This window comes from Podarcis vaucheri (genome assembly GCF_965113315.1).
Source record: "Podarcis vaucheri genome assembly, chromosome: 6".
In the NCBI taxonomy this organism is placed as follows: Eukaryota; Metazoa; Chordata; class Lepidosauria; order Squamata; family Lacertidae; genus Podarcis; species Podarcis vaucheri.
Window position 1 is genome coordinate 13,545,540 of NC_138764.1, and position 13,821 is coordinate 13,559,360.

General features: G+C 44.0%; 1 protein-coding gene across 2 annotated transcripts in view; it reads left to right on the forward strand.

The window, feature by feature from the left end:
- TPR (translocated promoter region, nuclear basket protein) overlaps window positions 1-13,821 on the forward strand; it is a 66,893-nt gene that overhangs the window by 15,351 nt on the left and 37,721 nt on the right. For both annotated transcript variants that reach the window (XM_082225400.1, XM_082225401.1), the window contains exons 13-23: window positions 363-589; window positions 1,422-1,585; window positions 4,169-4,311; window positions 4,420-4,568; window positions 6,008-6,170; window positions 6,637-6,771; window positions 7,237-7,377; window positions 7,893-8,061; window positions 8,631-8,797; window positions 10,130-10,282; window positions 10,883-10,999. In XM_082225400.1, the coding sequence (XP_082081526.1) occupies window positions 363-589; window positions 1,422-1,585; window positions 4,169-4,311; window positions 4,420-4,568; window positions 6,008-6,170; window positions 6,637-6,771; window positions 7,237-7,377; window positions 7,893-8,061; window positions 8,631-8,797; window positions 10,130-10,282; window positions 10,883-10,999 (1,728 nt within the window). The remainder of the gene's footprint in view (window positions 1-362; window positions 590-1,421; window positions 1,586-4,168; window positions 4,312-4,419; window positions 4,569-6,007; window positions 6,171-6,636; window positions 6,772-7,236; window positions 7,378-7,892; window positions 8,062-8,630; window positions 8,798-10,129; window positions 10,283-10,882; window positions 11,000-13,821) is intronic.

Here is a 13,821-nt window from a genome sequence, read left to right on the forward strand (position 1 = left end):
TCACCTTAAAGTTAGAGTCAGTTTTTGAAAGTATTGGGATTCTGAACCTCTGCTTACTCCAGAGTAAGCCTTAATGATTTCACTTGGAATTAATTCTAAGCATGCACTTTTAAGATTGCAGCCTTAAAATGTCTGCTCAGTGCAACCCTGTACTTTTTATTTCATAAATTCATAACCTGTTGTATTCCACATGGATGGCAGTAAATAATTGAAACAACATGATACAATATGCACTTAAAAATAAAGTCAGTTTGTATTAAAAAGCAGAATGACCGTTTTAACATCTCGCATAGAATTCTTGCAGCACAGCTCTGGAAGAGCTGTTGCTCTGTTGTATGAATCATCTGTTTTCCTTTTTAAAGATAAGAGTGCTTTTGATGGAACTCGAAGAAGCCCGAGGCAACCATGTTATCCGCGAAGAAGAAGTGAGCTCTGCTGACATCAGCAGCTCTTCCGAAGTCATAAGCCAACATCTGGTCTCCTACAGGAACATTGAGGAACTTCAGCAGCAAAACCAACGCCTCTTAGTGGCGCTCAGAGATTTGGGTGACGCTAAAGAGAAAGAGGAGCAAGAAACCACTTCATCTAAGTATGCTCCCCTTTAGCAGCATGTTCTGACATCCAGAAATCTGATATTAATCACATATTCGTTCTATTTAGAAAGCAGTAATATAAGACATATTTGTTTGTTTTTTTTATAAAAATTTTTATTGGTTTTACAAATAAAAAATTATAGACAATACAAACAAATAAAGAAACAAACAAACATGTATAATTTCATATACTTTTCTTCATAAACCTCACTTCATCGAGTCCCCCAAACCTCCCCTTTCTACATCCCAATTCCCAAAATTATTTCAGCAAATCCTAACCCTTAGTTTTATCAGATTTATCCCTTATTCTTTTCTTTTACTTAATCTTTTACAGCTGTAAACCCCTTCCCCCCCCTAAAAACCTCAACATTTTAGCTTTCATTCATTTTACAATATTTCTTAAGATAAATTTTAAATTTCTTCCAATCTTCATCCGCCGTCTCTTTCCCCTGATCACGGATTCTGCCAGTCATTTCAGCCAGTCCCATGTAGTCTATCACCTTCATCTGCCATTCTTCCAGAGTGGGTAGATCTTGTGTCTTCCAATACTTTGCGATGAGTATTCTTGCTGCTGTTGTAGCATACATAAAAAATGTTCTATCTTTCTTTGGCACCAATTGGCCGACAATGCCCAGGAGAAAGGCCTCTGGTTTCTTAGGAAAAGTACATTTAAGTACCTTTTTCATTTCATTATATATCATTTCCCAGAAAGCCTTAATCTTCGGCTTTCTGGGAAATGATATATAATATAAGACATATTTGTTACCTGATGTTGATTTTTTTTTTTAAAAAAAAAGATTTAGTAGAATTGTTTTCTCTCCATGACAGGATTTCTGAGCTGCAGAGTCAACTTTCTGAAGCTATCACTGAGCTAGAAAAGTTACGTGAGTCACGGCACCACCAGATGCAGCTTGTAGACTCCATAGTTCGCCAGCGTGACATGTATCGCATCTTGCTGGCACAGACGTCGGGAGTTTCCATTCCATTGCAAGGTATGGTCCCTTCAATAATGCCAATGTACTTCTTTGTAATGCGAGGAAAGCAAGGTTTAGGCTTCGGAGCCAGTGTGGTGTAGTGGTTAAGAGCGATAGACTCGTAATCTAGGGAACTGGGTTTGCGTCCCCACTCCTCCACATGCAGCTGCTGGGTGACCTTGGGCCAGGCATGCTTCTTTGAAGTCTCTCAGCCCCACTCACCTCACAGAGTGTTTGTTGTGGGGGAGGAAGGGAAAGGAGAATGTTAGCCGCTTTTAGACTCCTTCGGGTAGTGATAAAGCAGAATATCAAATCCAAACTCCTCCTCCTCCTCCTCCTCCTCCTCCTCTTCCTCCTCTTCTTCATTGTGTACAGTGAGAATTGGAGAGGGTAGAATGGCAAGCACGTCCCAAAAGTTTGCCTAACCATTTTTCAGGTTGTGATTTTATGATTGGAACAAATTGCTCATACTTTCGGAAGGAACAGTGTAGATTCAGTCTTACATTCTATGTTGCTTGATGTTCCAAATGCACACCACAGTTCTTCTTTTCAGCTACAACCTAAACGTATCCCTTGGTCCTGAGAGATCTGCATTGGCTCCCAGTACGTTTCCAAGCACAATTCAAAGTGTTGCTGCTGACCTTTAAAGCCTTGGTCCTGTATACCTGAAGGAGCGTCTCCACCCCCATCGTTCAGCCTGGACATTGAGATCCAGCGCCGAGGGCCTTCTGGCGGTTCCCTCATTGTGAGAAGTGAGGTTGCAGGGAACTAGACAGAGGGCCTTCTCGGTAGTGGCGCCCACCCTGTGGAACGCCCTCCCATCAGATGTCAAGGAAATAAGCAGCTATCCTATCTTTAAAAGACATCTGAAGGCAGCCCTGTTTAGGGAAGTTTTTAATATTTAATGCTGTATCATTTTTAATAGTCGATTGGGAGCCGCCCAGAGTGGCTGGGGAAACTCAGCCAGATGGGCGGGGTATAAATAATAAATTATTATTATAATTATTATTGGTGGAATCGATTTAATTTTGATTCATGCTTTCAGCCGCATATTGAGCCCCTTTAAAAAGCAACAACACTGCAAAGCTTTAGCTGAGAATTTTGTAAGACTTCACAGCTGAAAGCAGGAGTAGAAGGCAGTAAGGTTGAGAAGATTGTGTGACAGCACCTCAGGCAGTGCCACCTTCAAGGACATCAGCTGCGGCAGGAGGCACTTGCGTTCTTCCTCAGCTGAGCTAGATTTTAGTGGCAGAATCTGGAGAATATAAGCTTTCACCTTGGGGGCAGCGGGAGCAGGAGAAGATTACAGTCCCTTTCGCCAGAAGTACAGTGGTGCCTCGCAAGACGAAAAGAATCCGTTCTGTGATTCTCTTCATCTAGCGGTTTTTTCGTCTTGCAAAGCAAGCCCATTGACGGATTAGCGTATTAGTGCTATTAGCGGCTTTTAGCGGCTTATCTGCTGATCGGATCAGCTGATAAGCGGCTTAGCGGCTTAGAAAAAGGGGGGGAAGGGGAAAAAACCCGCAGGAACAAGCAAGGCATTGTCGTCTTGCGAAGCAAGCCCATAGGAAATTCGTTTTGCGAAGCACCTCCAAAACGGAAAACCCTTTCGTCTAGCGGGTTTTCCGTCTTGCGAGGCATTCGTCTTGCGGGGCACCACTGTATTGAAGCTCCCCAAAGCATGTTGGACAGCTGTTCAGAAATAAACACAGCTTGTATGTTTATGAGGATTTGCATAATATGCTCCAGTTGTTGAAAGTGCTCTAGTAATGCAGAAGTGAGGGAGAAAAAACCTCTGGCCTTTGCCGTTAGCTGGAGGAATGGGCTTCTGGGTTCCTAATTATATGGTTGTAATATATTGTAAGCTGTCTAGAAGATCATTTGATCCAGATGTGAGGCATAAATGTAAATGAAAACATGAACTTTGATAGAATTTGAGGTCTGGAATGGAGAATTCCACAGCCCACGAAAATGTCACTGTTGGAAAGTGTAGCCCATTAGTTTGAATGAGAACCAGTAATGTGCACTGGGTTGACAGTCAGACTCCTGCCAAGGTAAAGGTAAAAAGGGATGCGGGTGGCGCTGTGGTCTAAACCACTGAGCCTCTTGAGCTTGCCGATTGGAAGGTCAGCGGTTCAAATCCCCACGACGGAGTGAGCTCCCGTTGCTCTTTCCCAGCTCCTGCCAACCTAGCAGTTCAAAAACATGCCAGTGCAAGTAGATAAATAGGTACCACTGCAGCGGGAAGGTCAACAGCGTTTCCGTGCGCTCTACTTTTCGTCACAGTGTTACGTTGCACCAGAAGCGGTTTAGTCCTGCTGGCCACATGACCCGCAAAGCTGTCTGTGGACAAACGCCGGCTCCCTTGGCCTGAAAGCGAGATGACCACCGCAACCCCATAGTCACCTTTGACTAGACCGAACCGTCCTTTTCTTTTCTTTTTTCTTTCTTCCTTTTTTCCCCTGCAAGGTTGTGAGCATAAAATGGGGAGTAGGAGGACTGTTCTGAGCTCTCTAGGGAAAGGATGGTTCGGAAAGGTAAGAAATAAAGGATCTTTCCGTTTTCTCTGATCTGATAATGTTGCTTCTCTCTCTTTTATAGCTTCAAGCATCTTGCCAGAAGAAATGTCTCTGGCAGTGACCCCTAAGCGTCTGTCAGGGGCGCCTCAGGCCATGTCAACTCCTGCTGCTGTGCCAGTGACAGAATCAGCTGAAGCAGTGGAGGCTAAGGCTGCCCTTAAACAGGTACCAGCCAGTCTTTCTCCAAACGCCTTTTCCTCATCTTTACAAAAGGAGCACAGTTTTCTGCTTGGCCTTGTATTTATCTTTGAACGCGTTTGACTTGCTCTACAGCTGCAGGAGTTCTTTGAGAGCTACAAGAAAGAAAAGGCAGAGAATGACAAACTCCTGAATGAGCAAAATGAGAAGCTTCAGGAGCAGGTTACAGACTTGAGATCACAGAATACAAAGATTTCCACCCAACTTGAATTTGCTTCCAAGCGGTAAGACAGTATTAATGAATGGTTCGTGGGCGCTCCTCTCAGCATTCTCCCCTGGGTGGTCTCCACCCATTAAAGTGTCCCCACCTAGCTGAGAATGAACTCTGTTTGATGTAGTAGGCTCTGGATTCTGGGCTCTTACAAAATCATCCAGTTTACTTTGCTTGCACTTCTGCTGTGGGCTTGCTTGTGGAGATGAAGCCGGTCGCTTCTTTTTCTTAGACATTTTCACGGAGATGCAGCCACTACTATTTTCTGCTGTAAATCAGGAAATTCGGCATCCTTCCAAAATTAGGGTGTTTGATCTCCTCTCCTGCTGATAAGTAGTTGGTAGATTGAGTCGAGCTGGAGCTAATTAAGGCTTTCTCCGAGACTTTCCAGGGCTTTCTCTAAAACTTTTAGCTTAAACGTTGTGATTATAGTAATTAAGAAAAAGATACCAAGCAGTAAAATACTAAAACTGATAAAAGCTAATAAAAAGCTGATAAAACTAATAAAAACCGCACAACTGACGCGGAGCTCAAATCTATGCTTCCTCTAACGACGCCATCGTTAATGAATGCTGACGAAAGACTTCTGTACTATTAATGCAGTGGGAGGATTGCAATTTGTGCCCTGAAACCTGGAGTTTAGTGGCAGTAATCTCGTACAGTAAATAGGACAAATTACTTCAAGGAACATGGTAGACTCTAACATTGCCTGATCAAACTAAGGTTAGGAGATGGGAGTACTATGCAGCGTCATAACCTCCTCCACTTTTTAGGTAACCATGGTTGGCATTACATCTGCACGATGGTTACTTTAAAACCATTGTTTACAATCCTGGGCTGATAGAAAATAAATGTTTTAAATACAGTGGTGCCTCGCAAGACGAAAAGAATCCGTTCTGTGATTCTCTTTGTCTAGCGGTTTTTTCGTCTTGCGAAGCAAGCCCATTGACGGATTAGCGCTTTTAGCGGCTTATCTGCTGATCGGATCAGCTGATAAGCAGCTTAGCGGCTTAGAAAGGGGGGGGTAGGGGGAAAAACCAGCAGGAACTCGCAAGACATTGTCGTCTTGTGAAGCAAGCCCATAGGAAATTCGTTTTGCGAAGCACCTCCAAAACGGAAAACTCTTTCGTCTAGCGAGTTTTCCGTCTTGCGAGGCATTCGTCTTGCGGGGCACCACTGTAATGAGGTATGAACTGATTAAAAATATTCAGTAACTTGCATCCTCTTTCTTAAACATACTCATGGGGGGGCGTGAAAACCATGCTTTGAACTGTCTGTACTCAGTAAGATTACTAGTTAATTTAGCCACTGGAAAACTTGCACACACAAAAACCAGTTGAGTTGTTTGTCTCCAGTTGATTTTAGCGGAAACAAAATTGTTAGAATTCTCCTCATTTGAGTTTGTAATACCAGTTTGGTTGAAATATGATCTTACCTATGTTCCTTGTGAAGTTACGAGATGCTGCAGGATAATGTGGAAGGATATCGGCGGGAGATAACATCATTGCATGAAAGAATCCAGAAGCTTTCAGCAACCACTCAAAAACAAGAACAAATTATCAACACTATGACTCAAGAGCTGAGAGGAGCTAATGAAAAACTAGCTGTGGCAGAGGTAAGTAGTACAACATATTATGCATAACTGAATTCTTCCAGGGGGAGGGAGAAGGAAAAATTATGTTGTGTGAGTGAATTTAATTCAACACACACATATCCCACTTAATACTACTTCTTCTTGCTACTTATTGAATTGGTTATTTATTGTTTATTGAATGTATATACTGCCCTTCATCTGAAGATCATAGCACAGAAAGAGAATTATAGCATGAGAAGCTTTGGGGATTATCATATCATAAGCTTATTGTCCTTCATTGAGTTGGTTGACAGCAACATATTTCTGTTTCTAGGGATGACATGAGCCTAGCTAAACTGTGATTAATCTGTTTTGGCTTTATGTACTCAAGTTGCTGAAAATTCACCAGGAATGTAAATTTTAGGTTAATAACTCGCTTTATACAGATGTCAACACTAACCTTACCAGGACTGAATTAACCTAGAATCAAATGTAATCTCTTTCAAAGGTGAGAGCAGAGAATTTGAAAAAAGAGAAGGATATTTTGAAAATGGCAGAGGTTCGCCTGACTCAGCAAAAAGATTCTTTAGTAACAGCACAAAGAGGACAAAATATGCTGCTTACTAACCTGCAATCTATTCAGGTTTGTTTGTGCTCTCTTTACTCATGCTCTCTGGGTATCAGCAGTGGGTGTTCATGGAGGAAAGCTTGCTCAGGAACAACACAATGTTTCTCTTGCACATAGGTCTGTGTGTAAGTAACAGATTTGGGGGCGGGGGCTTTACAGCCAGTAAGAGAGCCAGTGTGATGTAGTGGTTAAGAGCGGTAGACTCGTAATCTGGTGAACCAGGTTCGTGTCTCCGCTCCTCCACATGCAGCTGCTGGGTGACCTTGGGCCAATCACACTCCTCTGAAGTCTCTCAGCCCCACTCACCTCACAGAGTGTTTGTTGTGGGGAAGGAAGGGAAAAGAGAATGTTAGCCGCTTTGTGACTCCGTAGGGTAGTGATAAAGCGGGGTATCAAATCCAAACTCTTCTACAGAAGCATTTGGGAGCGCTCTTCCTTTCAGCACAATTCAGCAAAAATGTTCCATTTGTTCTTTACTAGGTGATACTGGAAAGGGCTGAGACCGAAACTCAACAGAGGCTCAATAACCAAATAGAGAAATTGGAGCGTGAAATAGCCCAGCTGAAGAAAAAACTAGAAAATGAGGCGGAACAAAGGCATTCAGTTAACAAAACTCAAGATGTAAGTATGAGAAATTAAAGAAACAAGTCGTTGACATAGCACTCTTGTGGTTTTTGAAAAGAAAGACAAATGGATCTCCATTCATTTCTGGTTCAAGGCACCAGAATGGAGCTCATACAGTATTTATTCAAGTCGTAGAGTTGCTTCGAAAACTGCCCCATGTGTAGAAGGCTTTATCCACTCATGGAAGAAATGCCTTATAATGTTTCTAGAGGAGAGCGTAGAAAAGCGAAACAAAATGCAAAGAAATCTTAGCCTTGAGCAAACTTGAGAGCTGCTGTACAACCTACCTATTACGCCTAGGGAAGGGGGAAGAAATTCATTTAATGTACATTTTCATACAAACCTACCTAATTCACATTTCCCCAAACAAAACACAAATATCTTCTGCAGTTCATAGTTTTTCTCAGTTTTGCAAAGAGATGTGCAAAATTCTGTTTTAAGCTACCTATGGTTGCAGTTGAGTTACGTTTTAGTCGCTGGATTTGAAGTAAAGTATGGCCGTTCCTTTTCAGATTCACTTATTGGATGCTAAAAGACAGCTTGAGACAGAAATAAATCTTCATGCTAGCACAAAAGAACTGCTGAAGAATGCCCAAAAGGACATTGCAACATTAAAACAACAGCTTCACAACATGGAGGCCCAGTTAGCATCCCAGTCATCACAAAGAGCTCCTGGTCAAGGTAAGAAAAGAAAAAGAGTAAACATTTGCTAAGTTGAACCTGTGTCTAGCGTGTGTAAAACATGAGAAAACAGCTTCCATGTTTGTTGTTGTTTAGTCATGTCCGACTCTTCATGACCCCCTGGACCAGAGCACGCCAGGCACTCCTGTCTTCCACTGCCTCCTGCAGTTTGGTCAAACTCATGCTGGTAGCTTCGAGAACACTGTCCCACCATCTCGTCCTCTATCGTCCCCTTCTCCTTGTGCCCTCCATCTTTCCCAACATCAGGGTCTTTTCCAGGGAGTCTTCTCTTCTCATGAGATGGCCAAAGTATTGGAGTCTCAGCTTCAGGATCTGTCCTTCCAGTGAGCACTCAGGGCTGATTTCCTTAAGAATCGATAGGTTTGATCTTCTTGCAGTCCATGGGACTCTCAAGAGTCTCCTCCGGCACCATAATTCAAAAGCATCAATTCTTTGGCGATCAGCCTTCTTTATGGTCCAGCTCTCAGCTTCCATGTAGTATGCCCCCAAATCCAGAATTAATTTGAGCAACGCTTTATTTTGTTTAACTTTATCTTTGCCATTTTTAGGCCAGCCAAGCGCAAGCGAGGATGTGGATGATCTCGTAAGCCGATTGAGACAGTCTGAGGAGCAAGTGAATGATTTGAAGGAAAGGCTGAAGATTGCCACAAGTAATGTGGAGCAATACCAAGCTATGGTTGTAAGCCTCGAGGAATCCCTGAACAAAGAGAAGCAGGTACTGGGCTAGTAAAACTGCCTGCTAAATATGACTTAGATGTGGAACTATGTTTTCATGGTATAAAGGTAAAGGGGACCCCTGACCATTAGGTCCAGTCGTGACCGACTCTGAGGTTGTGGCGCTCATCTCGCTTTATTGGCCAAGGGAGCCAGCGTACAGCTTCCGGGTCATGTGGCCAGCAGGACTAAGCCGTTTCTGGCGAACCACAGCAGTGCATGCAAACGCCGTTTACCTTCCCGTCGGAGCAGTACCTATTTATCTACTTGCACTTGGACGTGCTTTTGAACTGCTAGGTTAGCAGGAGCAGGGACCAAGCAACAGGAGTTCGCCCCGTTGCGGGGATTCGAACCGCCAACCTTCTGATCGGCAAGTCCTAGGCTCTGTGGTTTAACCCACAGCGCCACCCGCGCCCCATGTTTTCATGGTACAACCGCACAAACGCAAGCAGTTTTCTTGTGACTTAGACAGAAAGTGGGGGAAACAACCCTCAAGAATTGGGATCCAGCACTGCTTTGCATGCCCAGATGGCAGTGTACTTTTAAACTGGTGCACCAGCTGTGTCCTTTCCTTGATCAATTAATGCTGGTAATCTCAGGTGCCAGGCAGGTGGGGGTGACTTGGGGGGAACAGCCTCGATGGCATAGATGCCCACAATGGGGGGGGGGCAGTTGCCCCCCTCTAGGTGAATAACAGTTTCCAGATTCTCAGCTTTCACTAAAAAAAAGAAGAAAAAGCTTATAACATTTGTAGAACCCAAAATATTATTTAAAATGTGCAGGCACTATTTCCCCACTCCCTTCCTTTTTGTGAACAACTAGCCTGCTCTCCAGTTTCACTTTTTACTGCCCTCCTAAAAATCCATACAGATGCATATGTTTGCAGGCCAGATTAGGATCCCTGACAGATCTAATTAGACCTGTGGGCCGGAGTTTGCCCACTGCTGCTGTGATCAATACGGTCAAATAATTTGTGTAGGTAGCTTCCCCCGTCCTTTATATGAGCTGATCTTGCTGAGAGCTGGTGGAAAACATCTCATTTTTAATTGGCATTTATTTAGAAACTATAAAATAAAAAGTGGTCCAAGAGTATCTCAGACATGCTTTGTCCTCACAGCAGAAGCCTCAAGCTAACAGCTTGCCCTTTATCTGTTACACTTGTAGATTTTTCTCACCCTTTAAAATGGGAGGGTTAGGGTTAGGATTTGAGCATTGGCCTGTATTTCTCAAGCTTGCTTTCCGTTCTCAGTGAAAGTGATGGACTGTAAGCAGGTCTCCTGTGTGCTGTGCGCCACTTAGGGATATCACATTTAAAACTGAGTTAATTGTGCAGGTAACTGAAGAAGTTCGCGCTGCCGTTGAAGCCCGCCTGAAGGAGGCCTCTGAGTACCAGTCCCAACTAGAAAAGAAATTGATGGAGGCAGAGAAGGAAAAGCAGGAGCTTCAGGATGAGAAACGTAAAGCTATAGAGAACATGGAACAGCAGGTATAGAAGCACGAGTATTCTCCATCATTTTCCTTTCACTGAGAACTTGACCAGGCTACAAAGGGCTTCTCCATGGAAGAACTTGAGCATATCTAGTGTAATTTTTATTCTTAAGGTTTTCTTTAACTTGGTCAACGACAGACCCTAATGCCATTTTGCCATGTGCCATGTGGCATGCAGAGGATGTGTGTCCGGGCTGCTGTTCTTAAAAACTGGCACCCAAAGCCCCAATGGGCATACAGAGTTACTTGTGTTAATTAATTCACACAATTTATCTGATGTCATCACAAAATAAGTTTTATCTTTTGAAATCTTCCTTCTTCCTTGGCATGTGATGGAAAACAGCCAGTGATGACAGTTTTTGTTTCATCCAGATGAAAAGCACGATTATAGCAATTTGCCCTAAGCATGCAAAGGCTATTTTATTGGGGAAGTTGCTGTAGAAGTAAAGAACTGCCTCAGATGACCTTGAATTAAGTCAAATTCAGGTTTAGCACTTAATTAAATTTTGATTATTCAGTGCGCCAATCAGTTGTAACTTTAAAATGTAATGGTTTTCAAAAGTTTGTGATTGTTTGACACTTGATGTTTAATGACTAGCTTTCCGAGCTAAAGAAAAATCTCGCCAGTATGAAGTCTGAAGTCCAGGAAGCTCTTCAGAGAGCAAATACAGCTCTTACCAACGAGCAGCATGCTAAACGGGACTGCCAAGAACAAGTAAGTTTTTATAAGGCCTATGCAGACACAGAATATTGTTGATAATTTATGTTCCATTTGTAGCCTTATTGGAGTTCACCGATTGGGTCTGCGGACAGGAGGAAGGAAGTCAAATGACACCGAGGGTTGGTTCAGAGAAAGAGTTCTTTATTTCTGCTCTCCGGAACAGCAGAAAGGCACTTGCGTGGTCAGTCCACAGCAAGTCCAAAGAAATGAGAGATTACATGCAGTATATATATATCCTCCAGGCACCCTCTCCCCCCTCCCCAGGAATCCAGCCACGTCAGCTTGTGCACGCAGGTTGACATAACAGATGTTCCTGCTCCGGTATTCTTAACCATAAAAGGGTATTACTTCCTGTACTTCTGACCATAAAAGGTTGTTCCTGTTTCCTATGCTTGCTATTGGAGCAAGAGGTCATCAACTCCCAAGAACACACTCTGGCGCTGTTCCCGGACTAGGTCTGTGCATCTTTGTGGTCTTTGTGGTCAGGACATAAGATAAGGCACAGACGTGTCTTCCCTGTTCTACTGGTACAGTCAAGGCCATCCTTGCCGTCACAAACTGATAAAGGAGAGGGCTCTGAGCACTTGTTTATACAGCTGGGTTTTGGCTCAAGAGCTCAAGTTAAAGCATTTTAGCTAAGGGGAAAATAAGGATTTTGGTGCAGTTTCAAACTGCCTGCACAGTCAGTTTTGGATTTGGGAAACCCATTCCTTCACATTGATTTTCCATGACTGTGTTTCTCATAAATGAGGATTGTGCACTCACGCACTGCTTTTGTACCAGCCCCAGTGGTTGCCAACCTTTTTGGACCAGCAGGGGCACATTTTGGTTCTGAAAAAGGGTGTGGCTGTCACGGGTGTGTGGTGTAGCACAACGTGAGTGCTGTGAATGCGTGGCATAACACAAAATTGGAGAGTGTGTAGTCATTGCTGCTTACCCCTGCTTAGGAAATCAGCTATGTCCTCCTGGTTCCTGATTGTGGAGATCACACAATATTTATATTTCCTCCCGCCATCCCCAAAAATGCTGTTGATGTGTAATAACAGGGAGCATTCCCCAGTACCAGGAGAAATATACAAGCTGTCCACACACCGCACAGACCACAAGCAAGTATTGCATCTCTCACTCATACAGTCTCATTCTTTTTCCATGTGCACGCACACACACGTACACACACACACACACACACACACACAGACAGACATACACAAGTACTTCCCATATATAGCTGCCTCTGTCTACTCAGATTTAGTTCTCCCTCTCTGTCTCACAGACCCTGCATACATGCAGACGACACATTGATAACATACCTGCCCCCATACTCCACATACATCTCCTCCAGACAGTACATACCTCTCTCTCTCTCTCTCTCTCTCTCTCTCTCTCTCCCTCTCCCTCTCCCTCTCCCTCTCCCCCTCCCCTCCACCCACTTACCCTCATGTACACCTATCTCTCTGTCTCACAAACTACACACATACTCAGAACAAATGTTCATAATACCTTCCCGTCTCTTTCACACACACCAGACGCACAGACACTGCACATCTCTCCATCTCTTGCTGCCCCAGTACATCTCTCTCAATTACACACACAGACCATGCGTGAACAACCTACCCTCCACATTCAGAAAAGCTCCTCCAGAGGCAAAGAAAGGTGCCTGCGATCTCCAAAAAAGATTCCCCCCCCTCAAATAATAACTAAAAGGAAAAAAGGGAAGGCCGCCAATCTGACGCTGGCTCTCTGGTAGCTCGGGAACACTAAGCGAGTCTCCAGGCACCAGGTTGGTGTTCCCTGTAGTAGCCTAATAGGAGTACAGTAGTACCTTGGTTTGCGAACAGTCTGATTTGCATGTTGTTGTTTAGTCGTTTAGTCGTGTCCGACTCTTCGTGACCCCATGGACCAGAGCACGCCAGGCACTCCTGTCTTTCACTGCCTCCTGCAGTTTGGTCAGACTCATGTTTGTAGCTTCAAGAACACCGTCCAACCATCTCGTCCTCTGTCGTCCCCTTCTCCTTGTGCCCTCCATCTTTCCCAACATCTGGGTCTTTTCCAGGGAGTCTTCTCTTCTCATGAGGTGGCCAAAGTATTGGAGCCTCAGCTTCACGATCTGTCCTTCCAGTGAGCACTCAGGGCTGATTTCCTTCAAAATGGAGAGGTTTGACCTTCTTGCAGTCCATGGGACTCTCAAGAGTCTCCTCCAGCACCATAATTCAAAAGCATCAATTCTTCGGCAATAAGCCTTCTTGATGGTCCAGCTCTCACTTCCATACATCACTACTGGGAAAACCATGGCTTTAACTATATGGACCTTTGTTGGCAAGGTGATGTCTCTGCTTTTTAAGACGCTGTTTAGGTTTGCCATCGCCTTTCTCCCAAGCAGCAGGCGTCTTTTAATTTCGTGACTGCTGTCACCATCTGCAGTGATCATGGAGCCCAAGAAAGTAAAATCTCTCACTGATTTACAAAACTGTAATACGTTTTGTATTACAAACACGTCAAGCCCAGAAGTGCATGCCCCGGTTTGCGAACTTTTTTTGGATTACAACCTTTTTTTTATTACGAACAAATTTGGAAGGAGAAGGAATTTGCCCATGTGAAGACCACCAGGTGGAAACTCTTACACATATTATCAGGGGATGATTAGCTGCTTGTGCTTAAAATAGTGCCCCTTCAGAGTTTGTGCGACCCCACAAACCTCTGTGTGTGACAGAGCTCCTCAGACATGTCTGCTCTAGTCACTTGTAGAGTCCGACAGTGGCTGTCTGCGGAAGCGCTTCCAGCAAAGAAGTTCCTTAACGGAAACGCGTCTCCTGGAC